The 13,820-nt window shown below is 34.9% G+C and overlaps 3 protein-coding genes across 12 annotated transcripts in view; 1 reads left to right on the top strand and 2 right to left on the bottom strand.

Annotated features, from left to right (window-relative positions):
* The window catches only part of LOC106159962 (extended synaptotagmin-2-like), a 35,923-nt gene extending 32,507 nt beyond the window's left edge, over positions 1 to 3,416 (top strand). For 7 of the 9 annotated variants that reach the window (XM_087016460.1, XM_087016459.1, XM_087016462.1 and 4 more), the window contains 3 exons: positions 313 to 447; positions 1,451 to 1,606; positions 1,854 to 3,416. In XM_087016460.1, coding sequence (XP_086872586.1) covers positions 313 to 447; positions 1,451 to 1,606; positions 1,854 to 1,917 — 355 coding nt within the window. In that variant the 3' untranslated portion in view covers positions 1,918 to 3,416. Of the gene's footprint in view, positions 1 to 312; positions 448 to 1,140; positions 1,235 to 1,450; positions 1,607 to 1,853 lie in introns of those variants that run through there. The other 2 variants (XM_087016465.1, XM_087016463.1) reach the window with 1 other exon arrangement.
* Positions 3,417 to 5,954: 2,538 nt separating this feature from the next.
* On the bottom strand, positions 5,955 to 13,453 carry LOC106177021 (uncharacterized). 2 transcript variants are annotated; one of them, XM_087018157.1, is made up of 5 exons: positions 13,294 to 13,453; positions 7,821 to 7,948; positions 7,330 to 7,415; positions 6,554 to 6,775; positions 5,955 to 6,087 (listed from the first exon to the last, which is right to left on the bottom strand). In XM_087018157.1, the coding sequence occupies exons 1-5, from the start codon at positions 13,414 to 13,416 to the stop codon at positions 6,077 to 6,079; spliced, it is 570 nt and encodes a 189-aa protein (XP_086874283.1). In that variant the 5' UTR covers positions 13,417 to 13,453; the 3' UTR covers positions 5,955 to 6,076. The 2 variants fall into 2 exon arrangements, with proteins under 2 accessions (XP_086874283.1, XP_086874282.1); XM_087018156.1 differs by lacking the exon at positions 13,294 to 13,453 and adding an exon at positions 9,095 to 9,255.
* On the bottom strand, positions 10,733 to 13,281 carry LOC147760778 (uncharacterized). The gene is made up of 4 exons (XM_087018158.1): positions 12,344 to 13,281; positions 11,836 to 11,921; positions 11,087 to 11,308; positions 10,733 to 10,854 (listed from the first exon to the last, which is right to left on the bottom strand). The coding sequence occupies exons 1-4, from the start codon at positions 12,490 to 12,492 to the stop codon at positions 10,844 to 10,846; spliced, it is 468 nt and encodes a 155-aa protein (XP_086874284.1). The 5' UTR covers positions 12,493 to 13,281; the 3' UTR covers positions 10,733 to 10,843.
* Positions 13,454 to 13,820: the final 367 nt, after the last annotated feature.

Here is a 13,820-nt window from a genome sequence, read left to right as displayed (position 1 = left end):
TTAAATATAGTATGCAAACTATACCACATTTCTCTAAAATCTCAGGCAAATTTTTCATTATTTGCATGCCACACTATGACCTCAATGATATTACTACTGCAAAATGATTATATTAATAAATATATTTCATTATTCCTACTTTTAATCTTCATCTCTTCAGTAAATATTGCAGCATTTCACCAGAAGGTAAATACAGAGTTGTAAACTTAAAAAAACGGCAGTGTTTGACTGGTTGAACCTTGGACAATCCTTCATGTCACAAAAATATGAATAGACTAAATTGTATTAAACATGGGTTGTTCCGTCTTCCAGCGCCCTGATTCCACCAGACGATAGCAACCTAGCTGACCCCTTTGTCCGCCTGTATCTGCTGCCAGACAGGCACCTGCACACCAAGAAGAAAACACAGGTCCACAAGTGCAACCTCAACCCCATATTTGATGAGACGTAAGTGAATATTGTCCTGTCTTTTATTTAATAAAATTGTGCACTCATTGTGGGCGAACAGACTCTAAGACCGCATTGAGATTCACACATCATGGTAGCTGGGTCAGTCCAATTTTGCCAGGGATTCTTGCTAAAGTGTATTAATTGGAATCTGCTTAATTGTCTGACATGCCTCCCCAAGCAGCTAGGGGGTAATTAACTATGGTGTGCTGATTAAGCTGATTCCACTGATCAGTGTTAGAAATTAAAGCTGGACCGTCTGCCCGGGGCTGACAACTTTCAGAACGAGCTGAGAAGTTTTCCAACCCCGCAGACATTCAGTCTAGCTACTTTTCAAGTTGGTTGGACTTTCGGTCCAGCAACTAATTTTCCTAAGAGGCAAACACTGCCACTGATTGCACTTTAGCCAATTGGACCAACCCAGCTAGTACAATAACTTTCAAATCAGTAGACTGTTACAGGGTGCAGTTGAATTTTACATCTTGATCTATTATAATCATATTATGGTTCTCCCCAACCTTAACCCACCAAACTAACCGGTGGTTCTAAGTTCCAAAAAACAAAGGGCCTATTCCTTCATTTTAGGTTACTTTTGGTATCTGTTTGAACCTGCCTCATTTTAGGGTCACTAGGTGCATTTTCATATATGTGAAAACCTGCTAAATTGTCAAAATCATTCCTCTTTTATTTCAGATTTGAATTTGCAGTCAACCAGAGAGACGCCCTTTCTTAGTATTTTATGTCTTTTATTTCAGATTTGAATTTGCAGTCAACCAGAGAGACGCCCTTTCTTAGTATTTTATGTATTTTATTTCAGATTTGAATTTGCAGTCAACCAGAGAGACGCCCTTTCTTAGTATTTTATGTATTTTATTTCAGATTTGAATTTGCAGTCAACCAGAGAGACGCCCTTTCTTAGTATTTTATGTCTTTTATTTCAGATTTGAATTTGCAGTCAACCAGAGAGACGCCCTTTCTTAGTATTTTATGTCTTTTATTTCAGATTTGAATTTGCAGTCAACCAGAGAGACGCCCAGCAAAGGACGCTGGACATTGCGGTGAAGAACTCGGTGGGGGTGTTCTCTAAGGGAAAACACGACATGGGAAGAGTGTACATTGACCTTTCTGAACTGGATCTCAACAAAGCCACTACAGCTTGGTGAGTGATTAAAAAAAGAAATTGGATCTGAATAAACTTTTCATTTTAGTTGACAAAGTTTTATTAGAACTTTTGTAGATGGGGATCATATCATTTTTTTTTTTTTATTTTACCACCTTAAATTTGTTATCTTAATCTTTAGTATTATGTGTTAATTTGCATTTTAATTAATATTAATTAACATTTCAGATCATTTCCATGTGCGTTTTAATAAGAAAATTATATTTTGAATTTTTTTCATTTCCAGGTATAACCTTCAAGCCTACAACAAGTCTGGAAACAGATCCTTTAGAGAGTCCAAAGAAATCTAATAAACAGTCAAAATAGATTTAATGGTTCCAAATTAACTCATTCTTTGCGAAGAATATTAAAGTGAAGTTCAGTGGCAATGCAAAAATGGCATGGAAGGAGAGCAATTAACTCACCATCAGGCAGCTGATCAAGAAGATAAGCCACCAATACAGAAAAATATTTCTGTTGCAGTCATATGGATAAGACTTGATGTAAACAGTGATGTGCAGAAGCTCTCTATTTTGCAATATAATAATTGTTAACTTCCTCAAAAGAAATTTATGTGATCGAGTTGCTAAGCAATGGATAAACAGAACTTTCTGTCATAGCTTTATTGTATGATCTAGTCTTCCAGCTGGGCCTTTCTAGGACAAAATCATTTAGATCAAATGACTTCCAAAGTGCCATGCGTAGTGAAAGATAAGCAGTGTGAGCAAGTGGTAGCTGTGCATGTTTTACTGTTATCAATGCAATTTTTATGTGTTGTACGTTGGTTGTATTTGTTATGACAAAAAACTTTGTTTAGACAGTATGGAATAGCAATGTTAAGTCAGATGATTGAAGGAAATTGTTGTTTTAAAGATAGTTAATGTGATAATGCATAATCTCTTTGCCTTCTTTTACATTTTTGCTCCTTTTGCACTTAAGCAATCAGACAGAGGTTGACAAGACAAAAAAATGTTATTTGGCAAATATGTGATAAACCAACCCAGTGTCTTTTGAAAAGTTATAAAGAGTTGTGATCTGTGGTCATATGAATTTGAAGTACCCTCTTCTTTTCAAAAGCACAAAATATATCAACCTTTTGGTTTTTTAATCTTTTGGATATTGGCAAAAATAAATTTATTAAAAAAGAATTAAAAGCAAAAATATTTTTCTTAAAATCACATCCATTTATACATTCAGATATTTACATTTTATTGTGATTTGTTTATTTCAAAAGGCACAATTCCCCATTTATTGAGGAAAATTCATATCATATATTTACATGTTAATGTAGGGGGAATTGAAAACGAAAACCCTGCAAAAAGTTCTTGTAACTTTATAAGTTTTAAATCATAAATTACTACAGACGTGATAACATAATTAGTGTGATTCTATTACTTATTTGTGTACACACATTTTCATTTTCCAAATACTAAAGATTAAAAGATGACAGCCTTGGTAGTTGAGTAAAAATTTAATGTGTTCACTTGGTAAATGTTCTGTATTATTTTAGTTACACAAGAATCATATTATTTGGATTAGACAATTAATTGTCTCTTTCTAAATAATACCTTTAAACATATCTAAAGTATTTTACACATACTGTAAGCTTGTTACTCTTAAAAGAGTTAATATTAATTTTATGTATTGAACTATATAATTATTTCATCTGCATACTTTTAATTGAAAATGGCATGAGCAGCTACAGAAAGTTTTTAAAAAATTAACACCAATATGCTCTCATGCAGTATGTGGTTCTGGTTGGTGAATTAATGTTTATTATTAATGTATATAATACAGTTATACACCAAAATCAGAAGTGTTGTCCTTCTTTAACTTTTGTATAATTCTGCAACCCTTTCCACTTAAAAGGACACCGTATGTTCCATTGATTCTGTTTTATTTGAAATCATTTTATATGTAGGTTATTGGTTGTTTTAGCTAGTTAAAAACAAAAACATCAAACCCTCTTTCCTCCATATAATGCTGATTTAGAGACAATGTATTAGGCTTATGTAATTCGACTGGTCAGATCATCTGAATCATGCCCCCCACCCCCACCCCCTTCAAAAAAAAAAAAAAAAAAAAAAAAAAAAAAAAAAACGAAAGCTGCATTAAGCATTTTTAAGCTCTTATTCGCCTTTAAATTATTTAAAGAAGTTAATACTAGCGGCAGTACAGTACACTTGCCCATATCCACGCAGACTGAAAATGGTTCGCTACTGGAGTGAGATTTGAAAATGATGACAATGTCGACTATAAGCTCTTTTTGATGCAGAAGCAACGACAAAAAAATCATTTTATTGTTTGTAATAGAGAATGTCAGTGATAAAAAATATGATTATAGAAAAAACATCGGGCTAAGCATTTATCACAAAGTTTTTCAAGATGTGAATTTATCAACTTGAACTGACGTCGTGATATATTTTGCCGCCAATAAAGAGAGTTTATGATATGACAAGACTCCCCTCTTACGACGGTAAAATCAATTTTTTCGAGTATTTAAACACCGCAACATCCCTTTTCTTTACGATATGTGCATCGAATGAATGTTGGGGGGGGGGGGGGCGGCTTCGCACCCGTGCCCCCCCCCCCCTGCAAATAATCCTATTTCCGCCCCTGATTATCCCATTCAACTTCCTCAAACTGTTTGAATGCCTCCGCTTCTATTAGTATTCACTCGTCTGTTTGACTGCTTTGCTGCTTTCTTATTTATTCTGGTGGTAGTTTTCACAAAATCATTGGTGTAGCCGACTTTAAGCCTAGCTAAATTTGCCCCAGGCGCCGTATGATGAAATCTTTTACAATTTTTTTTTTTTACATTATTCGTAGCCAAATTCGCCAAAATTATAAGAATATAACTTAGCCAGGAATATCAATAGTTTTGTGAAACTTGGCACAGTGAAACTTAACGAATCGAATACATGAAAAAAATACCCCATCATTATTAGCAAGAGTGTAAGTGCTTACAATACTTCATGACCTAGCTCTCAAGAATATTAATCATCATGAATATGTTTTACCCTGATATTGAACGTTACAGGCATTTCCATTTAAAATAGAGATAAGAGCCCCCATGGATGAGAAAGCAAACTGTTTGGTTCAGGGCAAATGTTTGTGTGCCATGTACCTGACCCAATTCAGAATTTTTTTTAATATATGTGTGTGCGTGTTGCTAAGATTTTAAAGACTCTTATTCGTATCTTCGTAATTCTTTTACCAGTCTATAAGTGTAAGCATCAGCATTTGAGATATTTTAGCGTATATGACCTAATACAATGTGTTCGCCCTTTAAATGTCATGTATTGTTTTAAATGTATGCAAGTATAGAACAGCTACTTAGAAAAATAATATTATTCATTACTTATCAATGTAAAATAAGTTTGTCTTTAGCCAACTTTCACTGTGTGCTGTGAATGTTATATCAGTGAAAAAAAAATCGTTCCAATAGTTCATGAGATATATAAAATATGCTATCACCTCTGCACGGAGTATGTGCAGATAAAACAGGTTATCCTGATATAAAACGTAACACGCAATTGTAGTTTACAAGGAGATAAAGTATTTTTTCTTGAGAGAGTGAAATGAATTTTGTTTCAGTATTTATATACTTTTGCCTCTGCTTTAATGGAGCATTCTTTACATTTAAATAACATTGGGGGAAAGGGGGGATCTACCTATATCTTACATGTTTTCAAGAGCAAAAGAACAATGCTAAGAAGAAAGCAAATATCTAGCCTGTCTTAAGAACGACCGTGCTTGTTTAATGTAAAAAAACCTTTAAATTTGTACGGTTTTGGCTTTGAAAATTATAAGAGTTTCACCAATTACATTTTTGTGTTACAAAAGTATGGTTTTAAGACAGTAAACAGACTGGTTTTAACAGCATATATCCTGCTTTAAATCAGTAGATATCTTTTTTTAAACAAAGTTGCAAAGTTAAAAAGAATTACATCGTGTATAATATTTTAGAAAAGATAAGTTTTAGTACTTTTTTTAAATCATCTTCTGAGCCTTTTTAATTCTGATGGTAACTGATTTCATTCCTGCTGGTTCACGTATTCAAAAGATTTTTCTCCAAATGTTTTAAGCCTTGCAATAGATAAGAAATAGAAAGATGAAGTGGAAATCTATAATTCGTTAAACACTAATGCATACGACAAGTTATAAATAAAAAGTTTTGTAAAAGCAGGAAAAATAATTTACTTTTCACTGAAGCATAATTCTATTCTGCTTTTCTGTAAATGATGAAATTAGAACCGTAAGTAACTATCTCCATATTAAACCATGCTTTTACAATGATTTCCGAGCATTTCATTTCTTTATTATAGACAACTCGTCAACATGTATATTGTTTGCACGCAAGAAAATTTATTCTGAATATTCAATACTACAGAACTAGTTCACTGATAATCATTGTCGATATAGGAAATGCCTCATGAAGTCGCTCGTCTGGCTTGGTCCATGTTTCCTCTATGGGCATGCTGAAGAATAAAAAGACAACATATGCTTATTTCTCCGTGCTTTAGTAAAGGACAGTAACCATTTAATTACATGTATGAATTGTACCACTTGTTTGGATGTATATACACAGGCCCGTAGCCAGCAATTTTAAATTTTTTTAAAAGGGGGGTTCTTTTTCTGAAAAAGTGGACCTTTTCCCCATAAAAACTTCATGTAACAAGATCAAATTTAACCCAGAGTGGACCTTTTCCCAGCAAAAGGGGCGGTTCTTTCGAACCCCCCGAACCCCCCCTGGCTACAGGCCTGATACATGACATCGCGTGGCAATAAATCAAGAAAATTAAAACGAACAAGTTTATCAAAACTCTACGACAGAAAAACACAAAGCAAGTGTGTGAAGGCAAAAGTTAATAACAGCGCACCTGCATTTATGAGTACCTGCGTTCTGTACTATTAATTTAACTCAAATAAATCACATTGACTTACGGTTGGTGTGACTTGAATTGTGGAAGGCGCCAAAGTCAGAAGAACCAAGACAAGTCTCACTGATAATAAGTTGGTCTACAAGCGCAGCTACATTAGCAGAGAGAGAGGAGGCACGTCCCCAAACAGTGACGTGCGAGATACCGGTTGGTTTTTGGTCCGCCGTAATTAGATACGTGTTGTAATCAGTAGTAACAAACGCAACGTCCCTGTTTTTGACGCCGTCTGAAATGGAATGTTCATCATTATTTAGACTGTCCTGACTTCAAAAATATCTCTAGGATGTTCTACAAAGATATTTGCCTCAATTCAACATGTATAATACCAAAGGCTATATCTAGTGAAGTTACACAATGTACTTGCACGTGCCAATCTAAGTAAGTAAATACCGCAATTCTCTATTTAAATGCATTACTTTCTTCTCCTAAAAGTATCAACAACAGTTTACCCTTCCCCGCCCCCCCCCCCCCCAAAAAAAATAATAAAATAAATAAATAAATAAATAAAATCATATTAGGATCATAGGATTATAAAGCAACGACTAACGACTGCAGGTTTATTTTATTTCATATATCAAATTGTTGAATCAATCGACGATCTTTAGAAGCATGCCACAGGTACGTCGTACTACTATACAATGCTTGAGATTCAATATTTTTTTAAAAAAACGGACTTCAGAAACCTTGTCACCCAACGGCCCCTGGCTTTGTCGACGGATTGCAATTACTTTATTAAGTCTCGTGCTTTTATGTCTAATTCACCAAGGCAGTAAAACTTACTCTTAAAGTAGATGTAGTTGCCTGGAGTGCCGGTTGGTTCAAGGTAACGAGTGTAGTGAAAACATTCGTCAGGGTCGACCGCCACTCTGAAAATCATCGTCACGTTTTATACTGCGTTTTCTTAAATCAGAAAATTACGGCGTAAATAAATTTGAAAAGTCAGTACTCAAAAAAAAAAAGGAAAAAAAAACACAATGTATGTACATAAAAAAAGGCCGCTTAGTTCCTGCTTGAAAGAAACTATGGCAATAATATTGTTAGCACGTTGGAAGAAGTGCAGCCAACGCTACCTCTCTGAAAACAGCCGAACACTCGCGTGGTAATAACTACGCTCAAGCACGCATTTCTTGTTCTACGAAAAAACTATGGTTACATTTATCGCAGCCAAGTGAAAATTATAGAATATCAATTTGTTCGAGAGAAATTCATTTGTTCAATGAAGCACATAATGAAACAAGTCATCTGCTCAAAACTTGAAAACATTCACATACCTTCCCCGCAGTTCCCACGACAGTGTCCCATTTCCAATAACGGTGAACTCATTGGTATAGTCAACCCATAACCAATTTGGGTCGAGGTTAGGTTCGTAGAATTTTATCTCGTGCCATTTTCCTTGAATCTGAAGTGATGAGAAAGCCATTCAGTACATCCAATTCGATTCCTAAGGACCATTCCTTATCGTACTAACTGTTAATCGATCTATCTCCGCGGGGATTCTCGCTAAATTGCAATCAATTTAGGCGGCTTAGATGTCTGTCACGCCTACTGAAGCTGCTAGGGGGTAATAAATTATCGTTTAGCAGCTTCAGTAGGCGTGCCAGATATCTAAGCCGCTTAAGCTGACAGCAATTTAGCGAGAAATCGCTTGGAGATGGATCGATCCGGTTGGATCGATCTAGGTATGGGAACCCAGTCTCAGAAGGCCTACTACAATGCAAACTGAAAATAAATTCACTGCTAGCGGAGAGATTTATAAATCGACAGGTGATCTTGCAACTTCGTAATCAAAATGATCTGGTCCTTTTAGCTTTCCAAAGTATCATCAAATAAATAAATTCCTTTTTTCGTGTATCCGTCATATCAATTTGGTGTTGTGAACTTACTAAATTAGTTTAGTGATTTTAAAAAGTACAGAAATGCAGTATTAATAGCAAACTGTTAATACATTTCGAAATCAAAAAAGAAACAAGTCTTTCCAAAGATTAAAGAAATTTTATCTTCGACATTTTAAAAAAGCATTTAGTTGGGGTAGGAGACGTAGGGTACGTGAGGAAATTTCCCTCTCTGGCAATGTTGACAGATATGAGCTCACACAATTAGCTCAAATGTTCATAACTAAAATGCAACTGTATCGTGTTGGATAATGGAAAGAAATGCACGTTTTTTGTTCTCTCTCAGTAATTTTCGCACTCTATCAGAGTCAGAAGCATTAATGTTTTTTTAACTTCAGTTTTCAAATTGTCAATATTGTAGGTTTAAAATACCTATGGTTAATAACGCTGAATTTTTGTTAACGTCAGACTACAATATTTTCATTCTATTCAATAGAAGTACTAAATTGTCATTAAAAAAGTCGCCCATAAGCTAATCAATTTGAATTGATTATTTCAACACGAGTATCTACGCTTTGTAAGGTCTACAACCGCTGAAAAAAAGGTGTTGAAAACATTAATGTTACGTTCAGGCTTTCAATTTTTTTCTATAGTTCAGTTCCTCTTTCCCAGACCTTCCTAACCAACTTCTAAAACAACTTTTGAAAACTTACCTGGCTGTCGTCAAACTCACTCATGCTTGATACTACCCGACAATCACACCGTCCATCAACCGATCTTGCGAAGCAAACGGCCGCGACGAGGAAAAAGACGACTTTCATTTTCTCACTTTTCATTTACGTTGTAAATGCTAAATGTGCTGAGCACAGGCGCTTACACTATTTATATAAAAATGCATCCAAAGGTCATAAGACACATATAATATATTCACCACATTCAACTAAAATAGATTGCCCTCATATTAAATTATATCTGTCATTTTCCACACAATCGGCTATTCTAGCTTCATAAATTGCCCTCTTTTTAAACAAATCACGCATATGTAATTAAAACATAGATAAAAAAACGCATTTAATACCTAAATGCCGTAGCATGAACATATAACGCGTGTGTGAGTGTATGTGCTTGTAAGGATAGAACATCTAATTCCCGGTCAACAGAGTTTTCATAATGCTGTACATCTACGTAGTTTTTTCTTGTCTTTCGACAACAGACATCTGCAATGTAGGTACTCTTCATTATCTTGTTGTGCACTTTTTCAGTAATTAGTTTCTCAAGCCCCTCCCACTTTTTAATGTCCAAAATGAAATAAATAGAACTTATATAATGATACTTGTATCATTGAAACCCAAGAGGATAAAAACGATAAATGCAAAACTGACAAACTGTTGCATGACGTCATGCAATTAAAGCAAAAAAGAATTTAAGAGAAACCCCTTTATATTTTACCTTTTTAGAATAAGGTTGAAGTGTAGCCTGTCTTAAGAACGATCGTGCTTGTTAAATGCAAAAAGAAAACTTTTGAATTTGTAATATTTTGACTTTGCAAATCAAAAGATTTCCACCACTTACATTTTTATGTTTAAAAATTATCGTTTTAAGTAAACAGACTGGTTTTGAAAGCATATACCCTTTTTCCAATTGGTATATACACACAATGAACAATAGAAGTGTCACCCCTACTGAACCAATACTTTGGGGGAGATATTTGACTGTGGAATGATATGCTCCTGGTATCATTTTATTAACATCAAATTTCACAAAAAGACCAACAATACAATTCCATGGTACAGCTGTTTTATACTCATTAGTCACATTATAAGTAGACCAGGCATTATAACTTTGATTACTCTGATTCAGGGGGTGACACTTCTATTGTCCAGTGTGTGTATATTGTTTCTTTACAGGGATGCAAGGTTAAGAAGACCCATATTGTTTCTAATATTTGAGAAAAGATAAGTTTTACTGTTTTTTTAATCATCTTCTGAGTTTATGTGCCTTAGTTCTGATGGTAAACGATTTCATTCCTGATTTTTCTCCGTATGTTTTGAGCCTTGCAACAGATAATAAACCAATAGATAGTAAACAGGAAGATAAAGTGGAAATCTGTAATTCATTAAACACAAATGCACATAAAAAGTTTTGTAAAAGTGGGAGAAATAAATTACTTTTTTCACTGAAGCACCGTTCTATTTTGCTTTTCTGTAAATGATGTAATGTGGATCGTAAGTAACTTATCTCCATAGTAAACCATAAGGCAGGGCGACTTTTACCATGCTTTTCGAGCATTTCATTTCATTTCTTTATCTGTGATAGACAACTAGTCAACATGTATATTGTTTGCACACAAGAAACTTTATTCTGAATGTTCAATACTACAGAACTAGTTCATTGATAATTATAGTCGATATAGGAATTGCCTCGATCATGTTGGCGCTTATCTGGCTTGGTTCATGTTGTCTCTATGGGCATGCTGAAGAATAGAAAAATGACATATTGCTTATTTCTCCACGCTATAGACATTTGATTGCATGTACCACTTGTTAGAAATGAATCTACATGACATATATAAATAAAACGGAAAATAAAACGAACCATTTTATCAAAACTTCACGCCAAAACAACACACATCAGGTGTGACCCGCATTGATAAGTAACGCAGTTCTGTACACTTAATTTAACTCAAACAAATTATATTAACTTACGGTTGGTGTGACTGGCATTGTGGAAGGCACTTAAGTCAGAAGAACCGAGACAAGCTTCACTGATAATAAGTTGGTCTACAAGCGCAGTGACATTAGCAGAGAGAGAGGAGGCACGTCCCCAAACAGTGACGTGTGAGATACCGGTTGGTTTATACTCCGCCGTAATGAGATAGGTGTTGTAATCAGTAGTAACAAACAACAGTTCCCTGTATTTGACGCCGTCTGAAGAGATATGTTCATCAATTTTGAAATATCCTGACTCCAAAATTTCTCTAGGATATTTCACAGATATTTGTATCAATTAAACATGTGTAATAGCAAATTGTATCTCAAGTTAAGGTACAGAATGTATTTTAGTTCTAATATAAGTACTTAAATAACGTGACTTTTTATATCTATGTATTGCCAGTCTTTCTACATCCTCTTTAAGTCAACAACAGCAGTCAACCCCCCCCCCCCCCCATCCCCCAAAATCTGTTTTAGGATTATAGGATTATAAAGCAAAGACTAACGACTGCAGGTTTTTAAAATTTCATATATCAAATTGTTGAATCAATCAACGATCTTTAAAAGCATACGGCAGGTATGTCCCACTACTATACAATGCTTGAGTTCTGATAAAATTGAAAAAAAAATGCACACTTAAGAAACCTTGTACCCCTAATGCCCACGGGTTAACCAAAGGATTGCAATCGCTTTATTAAGTCTCGTGCTTTTAATATATAATTCATCAAGGCAGTAAAACCTACTTTTAATGTAGACGTAGCTGCCTGGAGTACCGGTCGGTTCAAGGTAACGAGTGTAGTGAAAACATTCGTCAGGGTCGACCGCCAGTCTGAAAATCAATAAAAGTCATTTTTATACAGTGTGTTTTCTTAAATCAAAAGTTACTGCATCGATGTCTATGAAAAGTCAGTACTCAAAAAGAAGAAAAAACCCAATGTATGTTAATAGAATATGCCGCTTGGTTAAAGAAAACCCACATGCAAATATATATGTTAATTTATTGTGACCATGAAAAGTTGGAAGAAGTGCAGTCAACACAACCTCTCTGAAAACAACCGAACACTCGCGATGTAATAACTACACATAAGCACGTGCTTCTTTACCTAAAAAACAACTAACGTTACTTACATTTATCGCAGCCGAGTGAAATTTTTAGAATATTTATTTTTCGAGAAAAATTCATTTTTTCGATGTAGCAAACAATCAAGCAAGTATTCTGCCAAAAACTTGAAAATATAGGCGTACACATACCTCCCTCGCAACTCCCGTAACAGTGTCCCATTCTCAAAAAAGGTGAACTCATTGGTATAGTCAACCCACAACCAGTTTGGATCGTAGTTAGTTTCATAGAATTTTATCTCGTACCATTTTTCTTCAATCTCAATTGATAAGAAAGCCATTCAGTATATCCAATTCGGTTCCTAGAAAGCCTACTACAATGCAATTAAATTCAGTGCTGGTGAAAAGATTTATAAATCGACAGATAATCTTGCAGCTTTGTAATCAAAATGTTCTGGTCATTTTAGCTTTCCAAAATATCATCAACTAAATAAATTCCATTTTTCGTGTATCCGTCACATCGTTTTGGTGTCGTGAACTTACCAAAGGATTGTCAGAGATTTTTTTTAAAGTATAGAAGTAGGCCTACAGTATTAATAGCAAACCGTTAATACCCTCCGAAATAAAAATAGAAACGAAATAAGTCTTTCCAAAACATTAAAGAAACTTTAACTTCGACATTTAGAAAAAAAAGCATTTTGTTTGGTTGGGAGACGTAGGGTCCGTGAGGAAATAACCCTCTCTGGCGATCTCCCTCTCACACACATTTAGCTCAAATAATCATAACTAAAATGCAACTGCATCGTATTGGATAATGGAAAACATTTTTGTTCTATCTCAGTAATTTTCGCACTTAATCTTTCAGATTCACGTTTTCGTGTTTTGTTTTTATCTTCAGGTTTTAATTTGTGAACATTGTAAGTTCAAAATGCTTATGGTTTATAGGGTTGAACTTTCGTTATTACCAGACTAGAATTTTTTCAGTCTAATCAACAGAAGTAAGAACTAAATTGCCAATTAAAAGATAAAGTATTACACCTGTCCCATAAGCTAATCAGTTTGAATTAATTTATTTTGACATGTTCAGCTCTTATTTCCCGTACCTCCCTAAACAATTTCTAAAACAACAACTAAATACGTACCTGGCTGTCGTCAAACTCACTCATGCTTGATACTACCCGACAATCACACCGTCCATCAACTGATCTTGCGAAGCAAACGGCCGCGACGAGAAAGAAGACGACTTTCATTTTTTCACCTTTCATTTACGTTGTAAATGCTAGAATTGTGATGAACACGGGCGGTTAGACGATATATACAAATTCTTCAAAGACCTTAAGACACATATTCACCACATTCAGCTAAAATAAATTGCCCCTTTCCAATTATATTCGTCTTTTTCCACGAAATGGGCTATTCTAGCTTTATAGATTGCCCTCTTTTTAGACAAAACACGCGTGTGTAATTTAAAAAAATGATTTATTCCCTGCATGTAATACCTATATGCCGTAGCTTGAAAAGTAACGCGCGCGCGCTCGCTCGCGCGCGTGTATGTGTGTGTGTTTGTGTGTGTGAATGTGTACTGGTATGGATAGACCATCTTATTCCCTGTCAACAGAGTTTTTACAATACTGTGGTTCTACATAGTCTTGTCTTGTATTGCGACAAC

The sequence above is a fragment of the Lingula anatina genome, chromosome 7, assembly GCF_051362555.1.
Source record: "Lingula anatina isolate TDL-2025a chromosome 7, LinAna3.0, whole genome shotgun sequence".
In the NCBI taxonomy this organism is placed as follows: domain Eukaryota; kingdom Metazoa; phylum Brachiopoda; class Lingulata; order Lingulida; family Lingulidae; genus Lingula; species Lingula anatina.
The sequence above is the reverse complement of the archived record's forward strand: the minus strand, read 5'-3'. Positions and strand labels throughout refer to the sequence as shown.